The sequence below is a fragment of the Aptenodytes patagonicus genome, chromosome 8, assembly GCF_965638725.1.
Source record: "Aptenodytes patagonicus chromosome 8, bAptPat1.pri.cur, whole genome shotgun sequence".
Lineage (NCBI taxonomy): Eukaryota > Metazoa > Chordata > Aves > Sphenisciformes > Spheniscidae > Aptenodytes > Aptenodytes patagonicus.
The window spans coordinates 556,096-583,234 of NC_134956.1; the positions used below are offsets into that span (position 1 = coordinate 556,096).

The 27,139-nt window shown below is 45.2% G+C and overlaps 1 protein-coding gene across 1 annotated transcript in view; it reads left to right on the forward strand.

Moving 5' to 3' along the window:
• SUSD3 (sushi domain containing 3) overlaps window positions 1-25,429 on the forward strand; it is a 35,247-nt gene extending 9,818 nt beyond the window's left edge. The window contains exons 2-5 of the mRNA XM_076345889.1: window positions 9,429-9,617; window positions 11,114-11,261; window positions 14,218-14,385; window positions 24,767-25,429. Of these exons, the coding sequence (XP_076202004.1) occupies window positions 9,429-9,617; window positions 11,114-11,261; window positions 14,218-14,385; window positions 24,767-24,980 (719 nt within the window). The 3' untranslated portion in view covers window positions 24,981-25,429. The remainder of the gene's footprint in view (window positions 1-9,428; window positions 9,618-11,113; window positions 11,262-14,217; window positions 14,386-24,766) is intronic.
• The last annotated feature ends 1,710 nt before the right edge of the window (window positions 25,430-27,139 follow it).

Genomic DNA, 27,139 nt, shown 5'->3' on the forward strand with positions numbered 1-27,139 from the left:
CTGTTCTCCTTCTTGTAAATACCAATGCTTATTATGCAAGAAGCAGTGCTAACAGACTTTGGAGGCACGCACAGCAAGGGCTGGACCCCTCGCTGCCTGGTGGGGACGGCGCGCTGGGACTCAGCTCTCTGGAGCGGTGGATTTTGGTTGCATCCTGGTGAGATCACCAGCCCATCGGGTCTGTCTGCCCCAGGACATTTGATACATTCAGGGTCTCAGCTGAAGTGCAGGTGAAAAGCTCATTTCAAGTTATTCCTCTTAATTTTAATCTCTGATCTTTGTTTTAGAAACTAGGCCACAAACTTTGCATTGTGCAAATATAGAATTTATTTATTATCTGCTTTAGAATGATGAAGAGGGGGGACCTGATTGCGGCCTTTCAGTACTTAAAGGGGGCTTATAAAACAGATGGGGACAGAGTTTTTGGTAGGGCCTGTTGTGGTAGTAGTTTTAAAGGAAAAGAGGGTAGGTTCAGACTAGACATAAGGCAGACGTTTTTTACGCTGAGGGTGGTGAAGCACTGGCACAGGTTGCCCAGAGAGGTGGTGGATGCCCCATCCCTGGAAACATTCCAGGTCAGGTTGGACGGGGCTCTGAGCGACCTGATCTAGTGGAAGATGGCCCTGCCCACGGCAGGGGGGCTGGACTAGATGACCTTTAGAGGTCCCTTCCAACCCAAACCATTCTACGATTCTATGATTCTATGAATATAAGCTCCATTTACTAGACAATTGGTCACAAAAGCAACTGTTGGCATCACTTCCAGAGGTGATTTTTAATTGGGAACAGTTTGATTTAAAGCATAATTCTGGTGCGCTCTATAGTGGAGATACATATATAGATATAGGTCTAAAATTACTTTTTTTTTTATTACGGAAGTAATGGTGAAGAGGTAAATAGATGAACGGTTCTAATTTGCTTTAGGTTTAATGGCTCCTTCCTGTTCTCGAAAGTTGCACTATTATTAACTTTTCAGAAGTGTCATAACCTATTTTTTCAATTCTGTTGGTAAACAGACTAGTAAAGCACGGAAAACCCATCTGTTCTTGCTTTACTGGGGACTTCATCAAATACCTCATTTTTCATTTAGTTCTTTTTTCTCATTTAATTGTTCCCATAAGAAGAGAAATATTCAGTATTGCCCTCATTGCTAGATCCAAGAGTAAAATCTACAGATGAGAATAACCTGACTTTGATGTAAATTGGCAAAAAAAATCAATCACGGAGATGGCAGTACGGTCACTGGAACAAATCCTCTCTTAAAAGAGTAACATAAAAGACGTGAATAAGAATCATTTTACACCAGTCCTACACATTATTCATGTTTGAAATAGGAGCGGATCGCACATGTTGTCATCAAACCCTAATCTTGCACTTGGGCGATATGTAGCTTGGATTTTACATGGATTAAAATTGCTTGCAGCCCTCTACTGTTTCAGAGTAGGGTTGGGAAGTGTTTAGTGCTGACTCCTAAATCTTGCTACAACTTGTTCACTACGCTGAGCAGCTCAAAAGCCAGATGAAAAATGCTGGGAGAGGGAAAAGAAAAAGGCTCAGTATCGTAAAGAGAGATGAACCGAATTTGTCTGCTTCAGATTTGGATGTAAGATTTTGCAGCAGCGTAGCGCAAGGGTTTCGTTCGGAGATGGAAACCAAGAATTTGCTGCTATCTGATAATTTTTGCTAACTTAGCAGGCATGAAAAGACCTTGAAGTAGGCTTTACCATCCTTCATCCACCAAAGGGCACCCTGAGTTGTCAAAGACCGCGCAATGGTCAATACATTATTGTGTATTTTCCCATCTGGATGTAGGGATCGCTGCTCTATGGAGTGAGTAACCGGCAGCCCCACGTGAAGTGGGTGCAGCCATCCAGCAAGCTCTGGATTGCACGGGGAACAGCACCAGTGCCTGCTCCACCTCAGCCGTGTTGACAAGGTGATTTAATGCCTTGCCCACGACTTCTTTTCTCGCCGGCTTCACACCAGCTTTGTCCAGTCGGAGGATGAGGCTCAGGAGGATCAGATTCCCACTGAAGTGTCCCCAGCATCCAACAGTGGTTTGCTCTGTGCTTCTGCTCACTTATCTGAAAAGGTCATGTTGGCAAGCGCTCCTGCCAGCATTGTGTTTCAGAGCTGTGTGGCGTTTGACATTGTGCTGTTTCTTTCTTTTCTCTGGATGCATTTGCCTCTCTCTCCTTCTGTACGTGCACCCTTCCCTGCTCCGAGCCAGGAAGGACCCTGCTCTGTCCGATAGCAGCTGCTGCCCAAACGCTGCCATTGCTGAACTGAAATCGCAGAAGCACTCCTGACAGAAACTGGCCGTACGCAAGGAAGCATGCAGGATGCTGAGATGTGCTCACTTGTCCTGGGGGCTCCTGCCTCGCCAGTGACCCTGAACGTGGTGAGAAGGAAAGCAACACTGCCCGAAATGCGACCGATGAGACTCAGCCTGGTGTGGGAGTCATAGAATCATGGAATCATAGACTAGTTTGGGTTGGAAGGGACCTCTAAAGGTCATCTAGTCCAACCCCCCTGCCGTGGGCAGGGACATCTTCAACTAGATCAGATCGCTCAGAGCCCCGTCCAACCTGACCTGGAATGTTTCCAGGGATGGGGCATCCACCGCCTCTCTGGGCAACCTGTGCCAGTGTTTCACCACCCTCAGCGTGAAAAATGTCTTCCTTATGTCTAGTCTGAATCTACCCTCTTTTAGTTTAAAGCCATTACCACTTGTCTTGTCGCAACAGGCCCTACTAAAAACTCTGTCCCCATCTTTCTTAGAAGCCCCCTTTAAGTGTTGAAAGGCCGCAATCAGGTCCTCCCGGAGCCTTCTCTTCTCCAGGCTGAACAACCCCAACTCCCTCACAGCCCTTCTCATAGCAGAGGTGCTTCATCCCCCTGATCATTTTTGCGGCCCTCCTCTGGACCCGCTCCAACAGGTCCGTGTCTTTCTTATGCTGAGGGCTCCAGAGCTGGACGCAGTGCTCCAGGTGGGGTCTCACCAGAGCGGAGTAGAGGGGCAGAATCACCTCCCTCAACCTGCTGGCCACGCTGCTTTGGATGCAGCCCGGGATACGATTGGCCTTCTGGGCTGCAAGCGCACATTGCCGGCTCATGTCCAGCTTTTCATCCACCAGCACCCCCAAGTCCTTCTCGGCAGGGCTGCTCTCAATCCCTTCATCCCCCAGCCTGTATTGATACCGGGGGTTGCCCCGACCCAGGTGCAGGACCTTGCACTTGGCCTTGTTGGACCTCATGATGTTCACACGGGCCCACTTCTTGAGCTTGTCCAGGTCCCTCTGGATGGCATCCCATCCCTCTGGCGTGTCGACCGCACCATTCAGCTTGGTGTCATCTGCAAACTTGCCAAGGGTGCACTCGATCCCGCTATGTCATTGATGAAGATACTGAACAGTACTGGTCCCAATATGGACCCCTGCACCCCTTCATGCTGCAGAACTATTGCATGTTGTTAACTACATTGCAAACAGTGTGTTGAAAAATCAGTTTTACCTACAAAACAGACAACAGGAAAAAAAATGAGGGAAGTTGGTAGGAGCGAGCCTAAGGTATCTGCTGTAACACAGGTGTGAGCAGAGAGCTCATTTCAGTATGGATGTGTAAACACAGAAAAGAAACTTGCTTCAAATACCTTTTTTCTCTCCTTCCCTCCTTCTCTCTTAATTGCATGGAAGTTCTTTATCAATGGGAGAATGAGCTTTTTTGAAAAAGCATTTCCATGAGTGTTTAATGGTGGCCTGTGCGAATGATCAGAAATCGGGTTCCCTCTTTCACAATTTTAAAATTAATTTTTCAATAGAAACCCAGAATGTTTTCTAGGGAGTATTTTCATTTGGAAATGCTGAAATCAGGCAGATGCAAGACCCACATATCATTAACACGTTGCATTTCTTTTTTCAGACTATGTGCTCTGACAGATGTCTTCTGTAGGTACCTTCAGGTTTCACTGTCCGCAGTTCTCCAGATGGTTCCTCCATGGGACTGACCCCGGGGAACAGCTGCCAGCGTGGCTGCTGTTGCAGTTCTTGCAGGTCTCCATCAGACTCCAGAGCGTGAAGCTCCCCTGGGCAGTGATGGCCAAGCCTGGCCCTGCCCGCCGAAGGTGGTCCTTACAGTCATGGGTGTGCAGAGGGCTGTGTTTTGGTGCATGTGATTTGTGCCACACCTGGACCTCCGAAACCCCCCCCACGGGAATAACTTTGCAGGGCCGTGCCCACGTGTTGGAAGGCAGAGAGGTCTATAACAGCTTTCCAGCGTCTCGGCTTTATAGTGACTCTCGGAAACCAGTGAAATAGGTAGGAAAGGTCAGCCTATGCCATTGCTGACATGTGCTTTTGTTAGAAAAGGTTGCAGCAGGTCATTACCTGGTGCCACCAAGCAGTAGGAGGTCTCCATAGGAAGCTTCCCGGTGGCTGCAGCACAGCTGGGGACCTTGTTCAAGCTCTGCAGCTTCAAAAGCCTGGACCTCCCCTCCTCTCTTTTACTGCTGGTTTGGTGTCATGTTTAACACTAATTTCTTAAAAAGCCGTGCCAGTGTCTGAATTTTCTAGCGGGAGGATAAGCTCCTCCTGGTAGCCATTTGTTGTTGCAGCACTTTGTGCACTTAAGTGCTCGGCCCTGGCAGGATTCACGGCCAGCTCTGGGAGGGAGCGAAGGCACGGTTGCAAGGGGACCAATGCTGGGGCGAGGTGGTTTCACTCACACAAGATGCTTTACTACATCTGCTTTATTTCATATTTCACTTCTAGCTGCTTTTCTTTTGCTTTTTGACATAGCGAGCTCTTCCAAGGGCTCTTCTGTGAGGCTGCTGCGGATGTTCAGCATTATGCCTGTGACTTCAGGGACACTAATTTCTAAGGCATGCTTCTGTAGGAAAATAGACTTGCAGAAATAATACCAGCACGTTTATTTTCTGCAGGGTTTATAGAACCTCATGTTCTGTCTCTTTCTGGCATCTGGTCATTCCAGCGTGTTTTAGTTGCATTAAATAGTCAACAATAAGCAACGCAAAGGCTTGAGTTACGTGTGTATGGGAATAATGAGGCGAAGTCATGGATCGCTCCCTTTCTGCACAAACAGCGAGTGGCAACCTTAATAACATGCTTTCAGGTAATTATTGCTGTGTTTTAGATCATTTTGGTATATACTTATGCGATGTATTTGATTTTTTAGTCTCTATGTTTTGCTATGGAAGGAGCACAGGAAATGTTTAACGGGCAAGCGTGCCTAGGTTGCTCTCGCATTTCTGTTTTCTTATCAGCAAAACATAAATCCGCAGCTTGCTGACAATGAAACCATATGGTAACTCTGACAAATCGATTTTGCGATACAGATAATCCTGTCTGTGCATGAGAAGAGATATTTTGGATTATTTTGTCTTAATTCTTGCATTACTCTGTATTTTTCAGTGCCTGGAAATCATGTATGTGGCTATTTCTGAACACAGTGGTTTGGGTGAATTAAGAATTTATGGAGTAAGCTACACTTTAGTGTCTTTACTTTGAGGACAGTTATTTGTCATATGAAATAATCTGTTTATTTGCTATAGCAAATGCCCTTCTGTGCTGGCAGACGGTAGCAGCAGTTTCAGATACGTTTTGAACACTGGGTATCCTCTTAGTGTGAAGCCAAACTAAGAAATGCAGTTGTATAAATTAGCTCTTGCTTTACAAGAAGCTGCAGAAGTAGCTGCAGGAACTTGAAGGGGTTCAGCTCTTTGTGCCCTGAAGGGAATTGGCTAGCCGATGGCTGATGGTCATCCCGGTTCACCAGAGCTGATGCTGTACGGGGGCATGGTACGCAGAGTGGACAAGGCGGTTTGTTAATCCTTTTCAATGAGTAAAATGAACAAGCGAGAGTTCTCACAACTTCTCTTGGACTTCAAAATAAATTATAAAAATATGTCCAGCCTTTGCTTCATAGGGATGTATCGGCAAGTGAGTTTTCTTCTTGAGCTTGGCAGTAGTAGCCAGTATCTGGAAGTGTAAGCAGAGCACGGGCCTGGGAGTGGAGAACGACAGCGAGGAGTAATGGGAACTAGGCGCTGGAGACACATATCAAGTCTAGGAACGATGCCATGAAGCTAATCAAAGCGAAACAACACATCGTGAATTCTCCCGTTTACTACAAACTATGTAGAAATGGCTGATAGGCTGTTAATTCCTCAAGCGCTCCTCCTAGCTTTAGGTGCTGGCTGTCAGGCACGAATCTGTGGGGTTTGAGAGGCAGCTATTGCAAAAGCTACGTGAGCAATAATTAGGGGTTTTATTCAATTTTACATTTCTGGGTGCTAACAGTTACTGCAACCCAAGACCTGAACGTGGTATTTTCTAGATATTTAGAAAAGAAATATAAATCAAGATGTAAATCTGGTCAGCACAAATGTTTATGCAGTATTTGTGTTTTACTTCAGGAGGCAATGCAGCCTCAAACACCAGCCTCAGCTGAAAACAAAAATATAAATATATTTTAAAAAATAATGATAAAGTTCTTGATTTTAGTAAATTTAGTCAAATAAACATGCCTGAAGAGTATTCAAAGGATAAATCTATATGGAACATCTGCTTATATAAATACAAGGATGGAAGCTTACTAAACAGTGTTTTTCTGGAGATGGAAGGGTAAAATTAACCTAGCAGAACAGTGAATGCAGCAAGTAACCACAAAAACATTACAGTTAATAGCAAAGGATGCTAGAGCTTACAGGAGTTATTTTACAAATGAGTTGTTAGAAGACCATTGCTGATGAAAATTAGGGCAAATTTTGCCCAGAGATATTACATCCGAACTTGCATAAAATTCACAAAGTCATACCGGCAAAAATCCATCTATGCATTTCAATAAAGGCATTTGTAAAAAGCAAAAAGTAGTGACACGTTTAATGTTTTGACTTTGGTGGGAAGAAATTGCGTTGAAAAGCTCTTAGGCGAAGAAGAAGAAATGGTATTTCTACTCTGGCCCAATGCAGGTACATGAAATGCAGTGGATGAACCTTCAGCTCAGCACCTGTGTAAAGCCGGGTATAGAAGCTTTCGAAGGTTTAGCTCTCGTTAGCTGTCGTTAAGATGAGCCTCTGGGGTTCCTGCTCCTGTTACGTTGATACGGGAATGATCCTCTGGGGATGACACGGTGCTGTTACAGCCCTGGCCAAAGCGAGGAAATGTCCGTGGCTTCACGGGACATGGGCTGTTAGAAATCTTTGCAGTGCTCAAGTGGAGAAAATATTTTAAAATCCATGGCTGAGGAATAATGCTGACAAGGTCACTGACATTGAGAGGTTTTAATCACTCGGCGTATCATGGGCAAGGACAGCGCAGGAAAGGGTCAAGAGCAACCAGCTGCAGCTGCACATGTTACTCAGCATGGCCAATGCTGGATTAAATGAAATATGCCTTGAAAGAAAGGATCCAGTGCCAAATGGTCTATTCTTTGGAGAGCAGAGGCTGAATAACGAGTCCAGGTAAACCGGCAAGCCTGCTGAACGTGTCTAATGAGGGCTGCTATGGCGGCTAAGCAGATGTACTTTGAATCAAATTTGGCCCTGAATTACTTTCTGCATCTCGTGCAGCTGGAATTGTCACCGACGTGAACTCTTAAGTATGTGATCCGATATCTAAAAATAGCCTTGAAAGTGTAAAATGCAAAAAGGTAGATATTTTGCAGCTTAGGACAATGGTTTTTCATGGTAAGTCTCCGAGTGATTAAGGTAAAAAGAAAAGCCCAAGCTCGTAATGCTCATCTGAAGTGGGGAGGAAGGTTGTCCGATGCACACACCCCATGTGTTACAGTAATGGGATGTTGGAGGGAAGGACAAGAGACGAAGGGAAACGACGCTCTAGGAAATACCTGCTCTTGTGGAGGCGAACTGCTGCCACAGTAAGAGACTGAAAGAAGTGGCAAAACAAAGATCTGCATGGAATTAAAACAGGCATGTTTTTAAAAGCTAGTCCTCAGTACATATTTACTTAGTAGATTAGACCGGTGATTGTCACTGTGGTTTCTGTTTGGTCTTTTGCTGAGATGTCTTTGAGTTGGTTTTCCAGGGGGCTGGGGTTTTTAAGGGCATAAATTGAAGATAGGTAGTAAGCCTGTCTGCTGCGGTTTGATTGCAGAAGCTTAATTAATGACCAGGGGGGAGTTTTAGTATTAAAAATAAAATAGATGTGCTATCAACATGTGATTCTGTCAAGATCTTCTCAAGGAGGCTATTAAAACTCTACATTTCTTTTTGCTTCTAAGTGTGGGAAGCATATTTTCCCCTTTTAATTTTTTTGTGTGTCACCATAGTGCTTGCAACTCTGGTCTTGCAACTGCGACCCAGTTGCCTCCGAGTCTGCTGAAATCATTTGGAAATCCAGCAAAAGATAGGGAACTTGGGCTCTGATGCAGAAGCTGTGCTGGTATTTAGTAAATTAAAAAAAAAAAAAAAAAGATTATGTAAAACACTTTCCAGATTCTGTCAGTGCGCAGGTACAAAACCAGAAAATGTATTTATTGTTGTTATCTTTGAAGTATATCTGGATATTATATGTTGTCTTAATGACCGATCATTAAAATTCGTGTTTAAAATGAGTGTGAAACAAGGAATGTTGTGACAATAAACCCCAATGTATAAAGTTAGTGGCTGACGTTAGGTGGCCGAGAGGAGAACAGCTCCGTGCCTCAAAGAACAGCAGTGTGAATGACAAAGAAAGAGAGAGAGAAAAGCCGAATGAACAAAAACGTACTAAAAATGAATTACATACTATAAAGCAGAGTTTGTCGCTTGAAAATGGAGATAAGTCGAACGTGTTCGTGCTGTATGTGTGTGTCTCTCTCTGTCCCCGCCCTGTTCAGTGGCTTTTGAACCTGCCGGCTCATTTCAGCCAGGACTAACAGAGGTGCAGTGCTCTTGAAAGATAGGAAGTTTCTGTAGGATCACGAAAAGATGCTACCAGGTAGGCTGAAACGTTGAAATATGTGATCAGTCCATTAGATCTTGGGAGGTTTGCAAGGGGGAAGATACGCTTTGAGTACTCCCAGCGTGGAAGATGCCAGCCTGAGTACTTAATTAAACACACAGAGTCCAACAAGACAGGAATCCGTAGGAGACCATGCCGCTCACAGAATGGCTTTTTTTTATTTATTTTTATGTTTAATATGTACCAGTCTAAGTAGATAATGTTGCAACACGAGTAAAACCTCCCTTTGCGCCGGGGGTCAGGGCAGTGGAGCTGTTGAACGGCACCGAAGGGGGTTTGGCGTTGGGCTGGTACTTGGCAGAGCAGTCAGCATCGCCCGCCCTGAGGTCTGTTACTTGTTTTGACCATTAACTTGGACTGATTTACAATCCGATTGCAATAAAACTTAAGTGGACCTTCGCTTTTGGCTCTGGCGCTGCATTGTCTTGCTTTGTTTTTGTTCCGCAGGGCAGTGCAGCCACGTCTTCCCTCCCCAGCTTGGCACACTGCAGATCATTCACGGCAACGGCACGGCCGTGGGGACGGTGATAACGTTCCAGTGCTCTGCCGAGCACCAGCTGGAGGGACCAGGCGTCATCACCTGCATTTGGAAAGGGAACGGTACCCAGTGGACAGCCGGAGTGCCCTCCTGCAAGCGTAAGGATCTTTCCAAACCATTCCCAGTCCCTTTGGGCTGCACTGTGTTTATTTTGCCCTGCCTATCTCCTACAATGGTCAGATTAATTCTAGACATCTGTGCAAGGAAAAAGACAAATTCAATTTCCTTCAAAGTTGCCCCCACTGACTGTAATTGTGCTCCATATGTGTTCTGACATAATTCATTATCGTGACACAGAAAAGACTCAGTCGGATTTATGCCTGATCTCACATAGTGACTCCGGTAGTGTGGTACCCGGAATAACTGTGGCTCTGTAGCTACAAGCTGTACCCTTCTTTCGAAAATGTATAGATATGACCAACTAATGTGCAAGCATATTTGCAAACCCTGTAATCTCCTGGCATTCTTTTCTGAAGATATTTTTGCTGTAAAAGAAACACAGAGATATTTTTTGAACAGTTTTAGGTTGCTGCCTGTGGGCAGCCGCATGGGAAAGTTACCATATTGACAAATAGCGTTTGAATGGCAACAACATTAACTACCTTTCAGGCTGTGTTCCTTCTTATTTATTATAAGGCTGTTAGTAATTTGACTAGAAGCAGGCCCAAGCAAAACATGGTACCTCTGAGCTTTGAGAATCTCAGTCTGTGTCTCAGACCTTGTATGATTTTAAATCACTGGTAGATGGATGGCTCTTTTAGACACCTATCGCTCTCTCACAAACTCAGCTATTCTTATCTCTCATTTGAGAGACTCCATTAAAGAAAAACGAGATAAATCCTCCCCTCCAGAGGCCGCAGAAATGTAAAGGTTTGTGTGGAGCTCAGCTGAACCATTTCTGATGCTGGTCATCGCGGTGTTGGAAGAACTAGATGAGTTTTGAAGCAAGACATGCTTAGTGCTCCAGATGAGTTGGCAGAGATCTGCGTTAGCTGTGCCACACCACATTCCCACTCCTCTTTTTGTCTGGATAATTCACTTCCAACATCAGGTCACTGTGAACACTCAGCCCTGCAGATACTGTCCCTTCCATCCTGCATCCTTCCCCAAACAGGGGAAGACCTGTTGTTCCCTGCCTGCCAAATAGGATGTTACTATATGGAACTCTCCTTGCTCTGAAGGGCTTCTTTAAACCCATTTACCCCTGTCAGTATTTGTTTTTGCAGCTCCAGTCCTTGTTAACAATTGCTTATAGGAGTCTGCTACCTCATCTGCATTTGATATGCCGACAAAGTTGTGCTTTTTAGCTACTGCAGTGCTAAAGGCATTGTGTTTAATTAGTTGCAGTGGTGAAATACTTGTGAACAATTCATTAGTAGCTTATAAACAGGAGATTTTTAAATAGCCCAGTTTGAGGCTTGCGTAGCTCTAAGCTGAAGCCAAGATACTCTGGTATCTTGACACATACTAACGTGGACGTCCTCACTGAGCAGAAGTGTGAAGCGGACAGGATTCAGCATGGTTTAATGAAAATGTGAAAGATAAGTTCATGGGTTGACCTTAGAAATGTGCTTCTCTGTTTGCTTTGCTGCAGCCATATCAAAATATGAGACTTTTGGATTTAAGGTCGCAGTGATTGCCTCTATTGCGAGCTGTGCCGTCATTCTGCTGATGTCCATGGCTTTTTTAACTTGTTGTCTTATCAAGTGTGTGAAGAAAAGTGAAAGGAGGAGGACTCAAAGGTATGTCAAGAAAAGATTTTTAAAACCGGCATAAGACTGTACATCATATGGACCCCATTGCTGTGATAGCAGAGAGCTTCAAAGGACTTGATGCTCGCAACACCACAATGATGTTAGTTACTTAAAATCCTTAATTTGTAGGTTAGGCTTTAGGCATAGAAAGACTTGGAATTCAAGACTATTTAGGCACCTAATGTCTGTTAATATCAGATGACCTCAGTGGGCCTGGGCAGATCTGGATTTACCCAGGATTATGCAGAAGCTGAACATACAAGTCTTATTTGCTGGCCCAGTCTTTCTCTCCTTGAATTATTTAAGATTGGCTGCGTTCTCCCTTCTTCTCTCTCTTTCATCTTTTTCCTTTGCTTTCCTTGAACACTGCTGGGCAAATTAATCTACCCATGTCAAAACCACCAAAGCCCTCACTGTCTGCAAAGCATACTTAAAGCTGTCACAACACTGTGCTGGAAGGATGTCGGATTTTGTCTTCTGGCTTGAAGCGCAGGATTATAGACAGGCACGGGAAGAAGTAAAATTTACCAATCCAGTCCATTATAAAAACTCAGTGTGAAGGGTGGCTGTGTGACCCCCTCTGGCTGTACGCTAAAGCCGAGCCACTGTTGTTCATGAGAGCATCCACCCAAAGTCACCTGCTGCAGGCGGCTTTCCACGGGCACCTCTTCTTCGTTTCCCTCCCACTTCTCCTGCTCGTCGTTCCCACCGCTGCTCGTAACTCAGCGGGGTGGCTGCACCCTGTCCCGCTGATGCCTGCTGTGCAGACAGTAAGCTGCACTTCTGGTTGATGCTAAGCCTCTTCTTGCTTCAGAGGAGTGTTTGGAGTGAGGTGGGGTAGCGGTGGAGGAGAGGGAGACTGGGGAGGACACGAGTGAAGGTCTTTCTGCTCCGGGCTGTGTTTTATCTAGAGCTGCGTGGGAATCAGCTTAGGAGGGAAATTCTGTCATTTTGAAATCTGATTGTAACCAAAATACAGATTTTCTGTTTCCCTTGAAAGGATTTTGTGAGGCAAAAAAGAAAGTCTTTGGTGTCATTCATAATATTAGGTTTTCACTGATAGTATGAAATAATTTTTTAAATGAAAGGGTTGATTGGCATTTTTGGAATCACCGCTTTTCTTTTTGATAAGACTATTCATATCAAAGTCCTTGTTTTTCATTTATTTTAAATGGAGTTTTGTCCAAACTAGCTGTTCACATGACTTTGATGACTTGATATTTTTCTCACACAAAAGAAAAGCCCTTCACACCAGACGTTTTGACCTGGTTCTGTCATCAGGACATAAAATGATTGCCTGTGTTGGGAGCTTCTCAGTTCCCTGCTGCCCTCTGTCCTCCCTTCGCTGCCTCCTGAAGGAGCTGCTCCAACCTGGCCCATCCACGACTCAGCCCCGCTCCGGGGGGGGGAACCTGGGGGCACTGCAGACATTGTGTGGCTCGGCCCTCCTGTCAGAAAGCAACTGAGATGATGGAGAAACCGCCCGTGTCACGTGAGAAAGAGTAACACATCCCTGTATGAAACTTGCTCGCCCCGCAGCCCGTGCTGCAGAGTGTCAGATGTGGCGGTAGCGCTGCTGCAGCCGGCAGCGTCCAAGGGCGTAAGTGCGCGAGGGTCCGCACGTAGAGAAAACGTGGATCAACTTTTGGATGCACAGAGCATCAATCTGAAGAGAAGCTGCAGGCTTGATAACACAAAATGAGGATACTTGGTAGGGGATTAGTTAAACAAGTGTCTCAGACCATCTCTGAAAGAAAAGGTAGTCTGTACCGTTGGGGTAGGGAGGATGTCCTCATCTTGCCTTTAGCTTTGAAGTCTGCCTGTCTACTTTTTTTGGCTCTTTTAGTTGGTCTACTAGAAAAGATCACCTCTGCCTACAAACCTGTCTTGCAGGGTATCTGTTTGATGATCTTTGAAGTGCCATCTTGTGTTTTATCCTTGCATTTGGAAAGAAAAAGGACAAAGGCTGCTGAAAATCCTCACATAATTTAGCCTCCTCGCAGACCTTGTCCGACGGCGTGAGCGTAGCTGCCGTTTTCTTTGGTAGGGGCAGGATTGCATCCTGAGAGGACAGAAATGACACCAAAATCAACATCGCCAGCCCTCACAGTTTAATCGCGTCCCATCAGCTAGTGTCAATGTCTGTGATTATGCAAATCTTAGACTTCCTTTAAAAACAAGAAAAGAAATTGTGATGGGGTTTTTTTGCCCCAGAGTTGTAGAGAGCAGCATGAAAAGCGCCTTGAGCGTTTCTGAAAGGAAATCCTGAAGGCAACTGAGTAAGCCGTGCTCTTAACAAAGGCAACACTACCCGTCTCCTCCATTTTTAAGTCAATTCATCTTTTCAACGTGCCTGGTGATTTTTGAACCCTTAGGAATGGCAGTGCTGCAAAAATTCACAGAAAATACTTTTTTTTCTGAAATAATTTATTCCATAAAATGGGGATGGTCTGTAGTCTTTTCACGTACAACAGGATCTGGCCTGATGTGTGTCACTGATGAAGATCCATGAGAACGTTGACACAACATCACGCCTTATGTGACTTTCCCTATTGCCTGTAGTCTCAAAATCTACTGTATCAAATTGACATAATTATTGGGGTTTTGTTCCTTTGAACTGTCCACAGATGCTCACAAGAAAATTGCTCTTTTTTTTGTTTGTTTGCTTGTTTTTTGAGGAGTGCTGGATAATACTTAAAATAACACTATTTTACAGAATAATGTTTATGCTATTTAAGAACCCCCCACCTTAAGGTATTTAAGCAGGCATTTAAGTCTCTGGAAATTTGGCTTACACTTGAAGTTCAGCACGTGTTTAAGTGCTGTCTTCAGTAAACCAGGATTTAGATTTAAGCTCTAGTGAGTCAGGGCTGTGGTCAGATAAAATCTCAGATATACAGCCGTTCATCACAGTCACGTATTTTACCCCTTGCTTTCTTCGCAGAGATATGCAGCTGTGGTATCAGCTCAGAACTGAAGAACTAGAGCACATGCAAGCTGCTTACTTTGGTTTGAAGGGAAGAAACAATAACAACAACAATAAGAAACTCAGGAATAAATCCGTATTTGATGATGTGACTAACATGGCGTATGATAACCAAGGCTTCTACAGGTAAGGCTATTAAAATATAGAGGATTTGAATGAGTTTGCTGAACAAATTTCAGAAGGAGGATTCCTTGAAAATGCATTTTAAAGGGATGTCCCTAAAGAGGACGTGATGCCGGTGGATTGTCAGGGCTTGTCCTTGAACTTGCCCGTCTTGTGGGGAATTAATGTTGCCAAAAGGTGAGACAGCAGAGAAGCTGAGCGTGACCTCCCTCCTTACAGCTTCTTTCATCTGTCCCCAGTAGTGCTTGGTTAAGCCTGGTCTGCAGGGGAGGTTGCACCGGATTGACTGGAGAGAGGTTTTTAATTGGCTTTGTTAAATTGATGCTAAACTGCAGCAGGAAAGTCACTACTCTCTGTTGGTTAGTGGTGTCAAGGTGCCAGCTTGCCTAAGAGCCGTAGGACAGGAGCCAGGCAGGGACACCTGGGGCCGCGGTATGGCTCAAGGTGGGCATCGAGTATTACCATTTATCCCTCAGCGACCACGAAAGCTCTCTTGAGAAATACCGTTTCGTTATCAGGGTGTGCAGGGCAAACACAATGGGATCCTCATCCGCAAGGCAGCGTGAATGCTCACGGTGTGGGAACCCTCACCCTGGGTAGTCCAAAGAAATGTCCACGCTGGAATAAAGCGCGTCACGTACTGTGGATGCGGGGATGGTGGGCATAGGTATTTTTTGTGTCAGTTCAAAATCACCTCTGACAGTGTCCCGATGTGTTACGCTGGCTGTGTTGTTGCCAACAGAAGAAAAACAGAAAGATGAATACGTGTTAAATTCTAATCGCTGTTTTGCTATTACCATTCATATAAACACACGTCATTGTGTCTTTTATATCCTTTGGGTTCTGCGTCGTCATCAGGTACGATAATACATAGCACAATCCTTGTTTGCTTTTAATTCACTGCTCACTTGTACAGCTTTTATGTACAGCAGTATCTGTGATGTGTAGTGGTTACCTGCAGAAAACAATTTTATACAGATTATAAACCTACTTCCATGTCACAGTGCAGCTGGAAATTATATTCAAACGGAGCACTTGCACAAAAGTCTGATGGCTGCTTAATCAATTCCTAGCTTTGGGTGATTTCAGAAAGATGTATAAAGCTAATTAAATGCTGATTATAACCTAAACAGTTTTTAGAAGACTCAGGATGCAATTTTTAATTTTGGGCAACTTCAATCTGCTACAATGTTAATGTTTTGTATAAGTGTAATCTGCTTTTAAAATAATACGGATAAACTTATAAAGGGCTGTAAACAAGTTAGTGCTCTGCTGGAGCCGCGAGCTCCTTCTGGGTTCTTATCTGCACCACTCCACGGAGCAGAAGCTGCTGTATTATGTTTACCAAATTCTGTACCCTTTTTCTTAACTGAAAGTAGCAGAGAATATACAGTCCTTCTGGATAAGCAGCTTCTCTGGGGCCAGAAATCAACAAGTTTATTATTTCTTTAGAAAACTGGAGAATGTGTAAACTTCAGTGGGGAATTGCAGAGGGCAGGAGGAGGAAAGCCTGTGAGCTCTTTTTTTCCTATGTAGAACACTACACATGCTGTGTTAAATACTGGTGCACATACCCACCTCCTGATGCAGGAGGTCCGCTATTAATCGAGGTCTACTTTATTTCCAGCATGCAGAGGTGATGTGATCCCGGCTAATCGCTAGCCGGAGCAAAAATCAGCTAGGAGAGCAGGTGTATTAGTCTCTGCACCCCAGAGCCAAAAGTCGAGCCGTTTCTCACGTGGAGAACGGGCGCCGCTTCTAATCGGAGGTGGAAAAGGCATTGAAGCTGTTACAGACCCTGAATAAAACTGTCCTGGAATTGCTCTAGGAACAGGTGTGACCCTTTATCAATTTGTACCTTGTTCCCTTTCTTCACTCAAATAAGATCTATTTAATCAAGGTTAGTAAAAGATGCTAATTTCTACTGGTTAACTCTGTCAAATGGATTATGCGCAGGATGAGATGTGGGAATTCTGCTAACGTATTTCATGCCAACTCTTGAAGGCAACAAATGATCTGGCAGCTTTGTGTTTCACTTGCAAGACTTATTTTTTGTGCGTAGCGAATTAGGCTGGTTCATCATCCTGTGCACATCCAGCTTACTGGAAACAGCAGGACAGTGCAGGCAAATCCCTGGGGAGGTGCAAACACGAAGCTGGCTTATGCTGGGAAGACCGGCGTGAAAGGACCTGTTACTACCTGGGTTGTTCCTGCAGTACCTTTCTCCGTTTAACGTGAAGTGGACGTGTTGGCAGCCTACGCTTGGAGGAATCTCTAACCGTGTGGGTGTTGCTGTAGTGGTGGAGCTGTTATAGCGCTGATTGTCCGAGGAAATAAATAGAGGTGATTGGAAAAAAGCAGCAAAACTGAGGGCAAGCAAGCCCGAAAGAAAGCTTCTGTACATTGCTGTGTGCATGTGAACCAAAGCATGCGTCCGTGGTCACAAACAAGCCAAAAGACAATTTAACCAAGGCTCCTCAAGGAAGGTTCAGACTTGACATTAGGAAGCATTTCTTTACCAAGATGGTGATCAAACCCTGGAACAGGCTTCCCAGAGAGGTGGTTGATGCCCCGAGCCTCTCGGCGTTCAAGAGGCATTTGGACAATGCCCTTAATAATTTGCTTTAACTTCTGGCCAGCCCTGAATTGGTCAGGCAGTTGGACTAGATGATCGTTGCAGGTCCCTTCCAACTGAAATACTATATTCTATCCTATCCTATCCTATCCTGTCCTATCCTGTCCTATCCTGTCCTATCCTAGTGTTAATGTTTCAGACATGTGGAGGAATTTGTGCAATGCATCGCTAGACCTCTGAGCAAATCAGAAACCCTACTTTGTTTTTCTAATAAGGAACTCTCCTAAAAAGCACGGGAGGCTGATGGTTTTCTCCCTGCCTTTTTCAGGGCCGCAGTACGCGTGGTTCTCTGTGATACAGCCGTGGGAAGTGGCTTTGCAACCCACTTAGAAGGGGAAGGCTGAGAGATGAGTGGTGCCCTTGTCTGAGAAAGGAGTGGGTGGAGGCTTGGCAATTTAGGTCGTTTTTACGATAGCATTTCCTTTTCTTAAAGAAAATTGTTCTGCTGCTTCTTCATGTAACATATGAAGTATCTGGAAGAGTGGGAACTCCTCCACCCTTCAAGAAGACCCTCTTGAGTATATCTTAGCCTATTTTTGACTAGAAAAGGATGTAGGTCATGCTGCTTTTCAGACTTAACTGATTCACCACTTTAAGGATCAAAAATACTGTAAGAACAAATAAAATAAAAAGCCAATTCTTTCAGGTATGCCAATATAAAATAAAACAAAAAGCCAATTCTTTCAGACAGGTAAGATATTTGTTATGGTTTACAGAGTAATTTAGGATTTAAAAAACTATCATCTGTTAAAGCGGTGCCTTGGTATGGCGATGAGATAATTTTGGCTGTAACGAGGTGAGATAATGTGGATGCAGAATGCTGATGTATAGAAGTTATAAATAATGTAGAAGCCCAGCTGTTGGACAGTAGAGGCCCCAGTGCGCTGTTCTGGACCTGTCTGCCGCCAGATGAGATCTTCTTCCCCTTGTGTTTGAAGCATGGAACAAATGTGATGAATATATAGTTTTGCAGGGAAGTGTTGAATTTTAGCGGCAACTACTCTAATTATAATGAGCCCCATTCTGGCTTCTTGGCTGCTTGAACAAATTGCTTTAAAATGCTGAGAAGTATGTCTACAAATACCTGCGATCATTAACTACAGAATGCAGTCACTGTTGATGCCACCTCTTTCATTTGGATGTAAGGAATCATAATGAGGATAAAAATACCAATTTTTAGCAGACAGTCTTATACGCAGGAGCTGCAAGCATTACAGCATATTTGCTCTTTTATAATATTTGAAGAGCTAATATTGAGCAGGGAAAGCCAAGTTACAAGGCATGGGGCCGCTGGGAGGGACATGTTTTCCCCAGCATTGCTTCTCAGAAGTTTAGAGCGTAGAGCAGAGATAGCAGATTGCTGCGTGATGCAGAGGTTTGAGACAGATTAGCTGAAGAAAAGGGTCTGTCATCTATGGGAGGGAGATTAGCTGCAGCTCTGGGCCACGTAGTTAGAGGAGAACAATGTGCATGAACTTCCAAAACAGCCCCCTGGGAGGATTGCTAGGCAGAGGCAGGGCTTGTCAACACGGGGATATATTGGGAATAGCTCTCACAGCCTGACTGCAGTATGTAATAGGAGAAAAGCCTAAAATCAGTAAATTATATTCTGCTCTCTTTAACATTTTAAGATTTAAAAGTCTTCCCAATTCTGCATGAGAATGAAACCAGGACTGTTGGCATCATTCATCCAAAGTGAGGGACCTTCCTCAAAGCAGCAGAGAGCACCACACCTGCTTGGGGTTAGAGGGGCACTGTGGGTCTCGCCGGGGAGAGTCCTGGGCATCAGGGACATTTGGTGTTGCAGAGGAACCAGCACTTGAAATGCCGTGCTGGGTTTAAGAGGTTTTTTGAAATGGGTATGTTCCTGAGCAGGATATGTTATTTTTGAGTCAGTTATTTTCTGATGAAGGGTAATACCTGACCCTGCAGTAATCCTTCTCTGGAATAATTGCTTGGGCAACCACCACCCGAGATGAACAGTCCTCTTCCATCCCCAGCAAACAGCCATGTGGGAGAGCTTGGACTGAGTCAGCTGCCTGAGCAGGCAGGTTGTCCTCTGCCCCGTGACAGGCACAGGGCAAAATACCAGCAAAGAGAAGCTTAATGACAGCTGTCCTTCCTCTGCGCCAGCTACTGGTAACGTTTGAGAGATGGAGGTGGATGTCAGTGAGGGTGATACTAAAGAAACTGGTGTCGAAAAGACGAGTGGGGTCACCCTAAGGCGGGCGTGGGGGCACGCTCAGCCGCTGCCGTGGGCCAGCTGTAGCTGTTCCCCAGGTGAATGGTTGGTACAGGTGGGTTGAGGCAGGTTTGGCCTTGGGATCCCCTGCCTGGCGTCAGGCGGAGAAACTCCAGCAGCTTGCTTCTGACTCCCAGACTGAAATAGCAGCCTCCTCTTTTCCATTAAGTAGTCCTAGCCATGCCTCTAGGAGAAATCATAAAAATATGCACAATCTGGTGTAACCATTGTGAGAGCAAACAGCAAACCCTTTTGGGCCTGCAAAGACACTGAAGAACTGGGCACTCCATTGTTTGAGCCGTAGTATATTTATACACCAGCATGCGCAGAAAGATAGCTGTCCCAGGAGAAATACAGATAGCTAGTAATAAGACAAAGCTGAGAGAGCTCGTTTCAGTTTGCATCAACTTTCTAATTATGGTAAGAAATAGCCGCACGTAGGGAAGCCTCTGCTGTCTTTGCTTTTTCAGCATAACAGTCCTGTAACCTGTCCTGGAATAGACACTCCCCTGACTCAGGGATGTGCTGTTATTTCGCAAGGGAGAATTGATAGTCCAGTATTTTCCACACTCAGGGAGAACTGAATTTAGCTGTAGACTAACTCCTTTTCATCCTCTGTCAGCTAAGACAACAACCAGAAAGAAACTAGTCCAGCCCAAAAACACATCTAAAAAGCAGCAAAGAAATTTGGTGATTTTTTTCTCCTGGTGTGGAAGCATTTGGAAGAAGTTGTGCATTCCAAATTTGGACTGTTTTGAGATGAATTATTTTACACAGCTCTAGGCCAAGTTATAAAACATTCTCTATGAAGTAGCTGATCTGACTGCAGGAGTGAGTCAAATGGAAAAGCCCATGTCTCGGTAGGTTTAAAGTCCTCCTTTCAGATATCCACTGCAGCTGGAGCATATTATCAAGAAGAAAAAAATCTCTTCTGCAGAGAAAAGGCTAGTATATTCTCCCACAGAAGATACTTTTACTACCTGAAATTTTTGTATCGGAGCCTTTTCTGACTACAAGATGCATCACCAGTGTACCTGGCAAAAAGCAAATAAGGACAGTCCAACAACAAAGATGTCTAAGTAAAAAGGTTTTGCAAAAAAACCAAAGCCAGCATGTTCTTAGGAGAGGCAACTCGGTGTTTTCAGTCAGTCCAAGAAGTCATGTGCAAGGTTGGTGAAATTAGCTCATAGCTTTGGCCCCCACAGTAAAATGAAATATGTTTTCTTTTTCTCTTTGATTTAGTGGCTATAATGGTTGAAGTTTTCCACTACCTTGTGTAAGGGCTTGCAAGGAAGGCGCAAATCAGAAACTCGTGTTGCTCTAAAAAATGTTCATGTCTGCCCAGGCTTGCTGAGGAGCATGGCTGTAAGCCAAAGGACCTTCTAGAAGTATGGACAAGATGGGATGGGACACTTGGCCACATTCCTACCTTGCCCTCTGCCCCCTTGAGGGCACTTTCCCAGCTGCTTTTCTCCTCTGAACACCTAAGTAGAGGAGATTAAAAAGCTGAAGGATCTGATGCCCTTCTACTAGCAGGGTAGTGTGGTGTAGATTTACCACAGTGAAAGGGGGCAATACTTGAAGAAATACCCATGTTGAGAGACAAGCTGCTGCAAAGCTCAATGGAAAACGTTAAGTAGAACAAGAAAAACCCACCAGGACACCTAGAATGACTGCCAGGAGATGCATCAGTGGGAGAATTAAGGGGGCAAAACACCTTCTACAACAGTGACTTAGTGCAAGACTCTTAGAGGTCCTGGGGAAACCGATTCATCTGGGTGCTTTTAAAGGTCAGCAGTCTCACCAGAGAGCTGGACTCTTCACTCCCTCCAAAAGATCCATGCATTTTCTTTTACGATTGGCCTCGCTGTCAGAAATTGCTCTTGTTTGTCTGAAAGCTCGGGCGTGCAGAGCTCAGCGCTGCTGGCTCCTGCCGCCCAAGGCTGTGGTGCGTGTGCGGGATCATTTGCACAGCGTACTTGAATGTCTGCGCAGGTGTGAACGTGGCCCCACTCGCTCGGCGACAAGGCTTAAATTGCAGAGAGGCACCGGTGGGCTGCTCCCAGGGCTGCAGGACCCATCATCGCCATGGTGTTTAATACTGCGCTACATAAAGCATCCAGTGAGATGGCTGCAAAGAGCAAATGACCTGTTTGATACAGTTGTACGTAATTAATACAGTTCCCTACAAATACGATGTTTGATTGTGTGGCACTTAGGACCAGAGGGGAGGAGACCCAGCACGGGAGAGGGCCAGAATGCCTTACCAAGCTTTTATATAGATTGTCCCCCCCTGTGAGTTGTCCCACCTTGAGCTTCTCTATTCACGGAGGCTATTGTTTCCTCTAGTTTGTTATTACTGTGCTCTGCGTTCCCCACCGCCACCTTTCAGAGACTAAAATCTTCCAGTACCTTTTGACACACATATTTCAAAGAAAGATCAGGCAGGGGAAGTGAGCTGTGGTTTCGTCTTGGGGCCCTGTCACAAAGGGTAGAATAGCTGGCTGCTAAATTATACCGATTTCTGAATTTCAGTCTTTAATTGTCATCGCAACGAGCGTGGAGGGTGTGTGCACAGCAACATGTGCTTTCAATAAAGCTGCTATTATTGTTTTCATAATGCTTCCATGATTACCCCAGGGTCTTGTACAAAGTCACCAGACGTACAGCAACAAAAAAATCCCCTCCCGTCCTCCAGTATAAAAATCTTTTTTCAGAGCCAGTGCCAGCAGCGGGCAGCATTGTGGCGGCCCCACTGCTCTGAGTTCTCACACTCCTCGGGTGTCCCATTAACAGCATTTTCCCCTCCGGCTAGGAACAGCTCTCAAGTCACACAAAGCAAAATTCTTGTGAATCCTCTAAAACCCATTGACAAATGCTATGGCGGCTGTTCTTCTCCCCAGATGGGAGCTCTGACTTTAGCTGTCACATGAAGTCTGTTCTTGTCAAACGTATTGTGCATCTAGCTAGGCTGTTCCGCACCTCACATCCTTGGGTGGGTTTGCATTTCCAGATGAGAGTACAGGGAGGTCTTCTGATCTTCTTACCGTGATGTTTTGAAGTAGCCCGGCTGGAAACTGGAGTTAAGGAAAGTTGAAGCACTTGAAAAAAAGTCACACTTATTCTGGATAAAGTACAGAGCTCCCGAGGATGAAAGTGCAAACTGAAGGCCACGTCTGACTGATAGCCATGCGTGCAGAGGAGAGCCCACTGCGTGCACATTTATCTGTCCCTTGTCGACACTGCAACCCTCTTAATAGCTCTTCTCAGCCACTGCTTCGGTGGAACTCCACTGACTTCACTGTCCCCCTGACATCCACAGGGTTCGATGTACTGCAGTGAATGGAGGGTGCCTACTGTCACCTCATACTAGACTTATTTCAGTCAATGGAAGCTTAATAGTTCCCAAAATGGGAGGAAGAGGTTGCTTAGCCAGGATGGTTTTAGCCAGTTTGGCTTTCTGAGTTGGTGGTGGACTGTGGGTAATCGCAGAGTTTCACAGTGCAGAGCCTCATAGGAGAAAACATCAGAATGGGATGAATTCTGCCCAGGTAAACTGTATTTATTGCAAAATAACCAGAATACCTAGATTTGAACTATAATCCTGGCAGGGCTATTTGCAAAGGCTGTGGCTACCCCATGCAAAACTTTATCCCAGTTCTTCTCCCTGTACACGCTCTTTTGATTTGATTTTTATTTTGTAACTATTGACTACCACCTCAAGAAGATGGAACTGAGTTCCTCGTACTAGAGAAAAAAAAGAAAGCACAGTAGCAAGTATGTCAGAAGATTTTCTTTCAGCAGTAAGATCTGCAGCGTTACTCCATGTAGCTTCTGTTCCCTGATGGCAAGCCTCAGGGGTACTCAGATAGGCGTTCTGGTGTCAAACACGAAGATACTTGAGGACTTGTTGACGCACCAAGATTAAAAGGCACAGCTGAAACAGTACAAATCAATACAAAGTGGGTAAAGTTACCAGGCTGGTTTTTTGAGAAATAGATGAGTTTGATGTTGTCCAAATTACAGGTGGGTAAATTCTGCTCATCTAAGTACCTCCTTGATAAGTATATTCTGATTACACTGATACAGTGCCTTCTCGCATCAAAAGCAGAGGTGCTTTAAGACGCCTTTATACTATCTGACTGTAGCTCATGCCCCAAATAGTTTTGTCATACAGCTTTCCAGCGAAGAGCAAGATTTATTCTCCTTCACAAGAAAGGTGTATCTGCAGCATACCTACTCTGTACCAGAACAGCAAGACCTTGGTTTTATTTTCTGTCATTCCCCTGTGGTTCCTATACGTATGCACATTTCGTGTATGAGCATTTCTGCGGGCTTTCTGCAACTGATAACTGCAGAATGCAGCTTCTGTTTCCTGACCGGCTTTTCATGTACAAAAGGGTAAGACCGCATTGTCCTGGGTGTGGGTGTGCAGGCTGCTGCATTCAGCGGCCAACACCGATGGCGGCAGAGGAAGCTAGAGGAGCCACGTGAGCCAGCTTACCTGCAGTGAATGTGGGGCAAGCGACCTCAGCATCTGCCCTGCGTGCCAACAGCTGCTGTGGAATAACTGATGTTTTACAAGAGCCCACACGCTCAGACTACAGTAGTTTGGCACAAACCCAAAAGGGCTGTATCTTACCTGCTTCTGGTTCACGGAGCCGTGTGCTTAAAGCCAGCTGCATCCATCGTGCCCCTTGCAGCAGAGTTCAAGAACAAGCTGATCCCATCCCCCCGTTTTCCTGAATGAGTTGTGTGTAGTTTACTGAGCAACTCTGCCATCTCTGTCTGCCGCTGCTGCTGCTCTGCCCACACCATCCACCGCTGGGTTATTTGCTGTCTGGGTCAGCAGCCTGTGCTGGCTTACCCCACAGCTGGGCAAGCCCTCCTTCCCTGGTGTGGAAAGGTGGGGTGCAGGACGGACCGGTGACCGCCAGTGCTGCATACACACGCAGCCGGCAAATAAGAGTCCCAGCCTGCGGTCCCTTCTGGGAGGGCCAGGCGGTAGCCAGGTCGGGCAGCCAAGGGCTAGCACAAGCCAGATGCGACAGCGCTGCGTAGGCATCGCTGGCAGTTCTGCAAATAACACCTCGAATCCCACTGAGCACAACGGGCTCTGGTGCTCCCAACAGTGCTCCGCGAACCAAGCAAGGACTTTCCTTCTGCACCAGTCTCGGCATTCAGGTGTTCTTGGTAATAGTCTGTAGGTAGCGGAGCATTAAATTGAAGCTGGGGACTCGTTTGATGGAAAACAAACAAACAACATCTGCCCCAACCCCAAATAAAACCAACCTCACAAGTCTTTTCACGGTCTGCATCAGCTTTTAGAGAGACACAATTATTTGCCCCGCTGCTGCCAACTGGTTTTAATGCTAGGAGAAGTGAGTCCATATGTTACCGCACAAGTTGTTTGCAAAATGCCTGATGTGCAATTAAATGGATTGGAAAGTTCTGTATCCTCACCAGAGCAAATGAAACAGAAATAACTTTTTCCTTCATGCTTACAGGTTCCAGGAGGAGTGGACTCGGGACATCGTAGCTCCTCGGTGTTGCAAAGACAACGATCATCTGCCTAAGTTAGCCAAGAGCAGTAGTGCGCCTGTGAAACAAGCTGTACCAGGACCCAACACTGCGGTACAGACAGTGGATTCAATACATGTCGTTGAAGTCTATGGACATAAGGATAGTTATAACAAACCGAGCTGTCAGATACCTGGATAGCTGGTGTCTGAAATACAATTGCTCCTCTGGACCAAAATGAAATTTGGATAGAAATATGTGCCTTAAAGACAACATAGAAAGTTAATTATTCATATGAATTTGAAAGTTTTCTATATTCCAAGATAGTTATTTAACAGAAATGCTTCAAGGTCTGATACAAATATAAAAAAATGAGTGTTGAGGCTGGCAGTCCATAGCCATTCTCTACGGTGTGCTGTGTATTGTGACCATGGCAAAAGCATAATATTGTTCTTCTGTACATTTAGAGAGGAATGGTAGCCAGTTTGTGTATTTGCCTCATACAAAATCACTGATGATAATTACACATTAGTAAGATCACAACCTTCTTTTAACCAGTGTTTTTGGTAAGCATTTCAGAATGAAAAATCCCCCATATTTTTACACAGTAGTATGATAGAACTACAATAAAATTTTGTTTTTAATTAAAAGCCCCTGTTGTTTTATATCAGGAAGGCCTTTTTGTTTAATTCATCTGCTCTGCATATAGAGCAGACCGTGTGAGACTGGGTGCAGTAGAGACACGTCTCCAGATTCACCAGCCTGTCGGAGAGGGGAGAGTGTATGGAGGGGTGCCTTACTATGGCACACTTTGCCCCGCGAGGGAGCGTACCACTGACCACCTATAGCTGGTGTACATGTTACGGTGCGAGAGAGCAGCCGGTGTGCGGGCTCGCGGGTGGGGAAGGCGGTGCAGCCCTCCTGGAGCAGTGTGGCTCAGGTGGTCACTGCAGCATCCCTGTGAGAGCACTCCAAGTAAAGGGGCGATGTCGTTTTTTGGAAACCTGCCTTCTTTTCCTATTATTAATCTCTTTGCTGTGTGAGGAAACAAGGTATTTTTTTCTTGTTTTGTCCATTTTGAATAGTTAAGTAACTGATACGGGTCTTATTCTGCTGTTTATATGCACACACATGTATATCTTATAGTTACAGTATAGTTATTTTTGTTCAAATTGAAGCCTTATTTATTTTCCTGTCATCAGCTGTCTAATGGGTATTGACACATTCCTGTCATGACGGAAATATGATCTTATATTGCAAGCCCCAGTAATTGTTTTATTGTATGTCCTGCTTGTTATGAATCAGATACCCTCTTAAGACCTTCAGTTCTGAAGTTTCAGTTTTGAAATTCAAATTATTGTAGCTTGCTGGCAGGCCTAGAAATGCCCTCTTCCATCTCGGCCATACTTGGCAAAGATCAAAAACAGGTGCTTGAACTTCAGCTATGTGGAAGTCACAGCAAAGGAGCTTTGGTTTTGTCCTAATAAGCTCAGTTCTTCTATACATTACAACAGTCTGCACCTCTGCAATGCACTTCTTAATATGTGCTGTGAAAAGGATAATGGATATGCTTCTCAACACTGGTTCCAATTAAGTTCGCAATTCATTAAATTAATACTAGCCAATGTTTATCAGGACATATTTGTGCTGTGAACCATTTTGTCTGCAGTTTTTCGGTACCCTGCCAGACCCTGCCAGCTTCTGTACCCAGATGCACTCTTGCATCCCGTGCGCAGCGTTAGCTTCTGGCTGCGTGCGGGGCTGGCACCGGCTCCATTGCCTGTCCCATCAGCTGCAGGCACCGCCAGCCTGGCTGCAGCCGCGCCAGGCAGCTCGCAGGGTCGCTGGTGATGTTTGGGAGGACGCAAAGGGGTCAGAGAGCTTTGGAGAAGATGCGTTATAAAGTCTCGGTGCAAGGCAGTCCCTAAGAGGGGCCAGCTGGAGGCCCTAGCAGGGTGCCCTCAAGTGGAAAATCAGATGCAAGGATGTGAAATCTCTGCACAAAGCTACGCACTCCAGCTGTCACAGCGGCAGCTCTTCCTCGCTGCTGGCATGGGGCTTTCTGGCAGGACAGCTGGGAATGGCTGGGCTCCATCCGCCCGAGGAAAGCACTCCTGGGTCCCGTTTGAGAGCGAAGGCTTGAACAGCATCAGCGCTGAAAGTCCGCAGGTGGATGAAAACAAAACCAAAATGTGTGAAAGGAGCATAGAGAGGAACAAAGGCTGGGAAAACCAGCCAAACACCTGAGGTGCTCCTATACAAACGGCTGGTACATTAGAATTAAATGCAGGAAGAAGTTAAAGACTTTCCACATAATAAAAGGTACAACTTAATAAGAATTACAAGTGCTTGTGGGACAA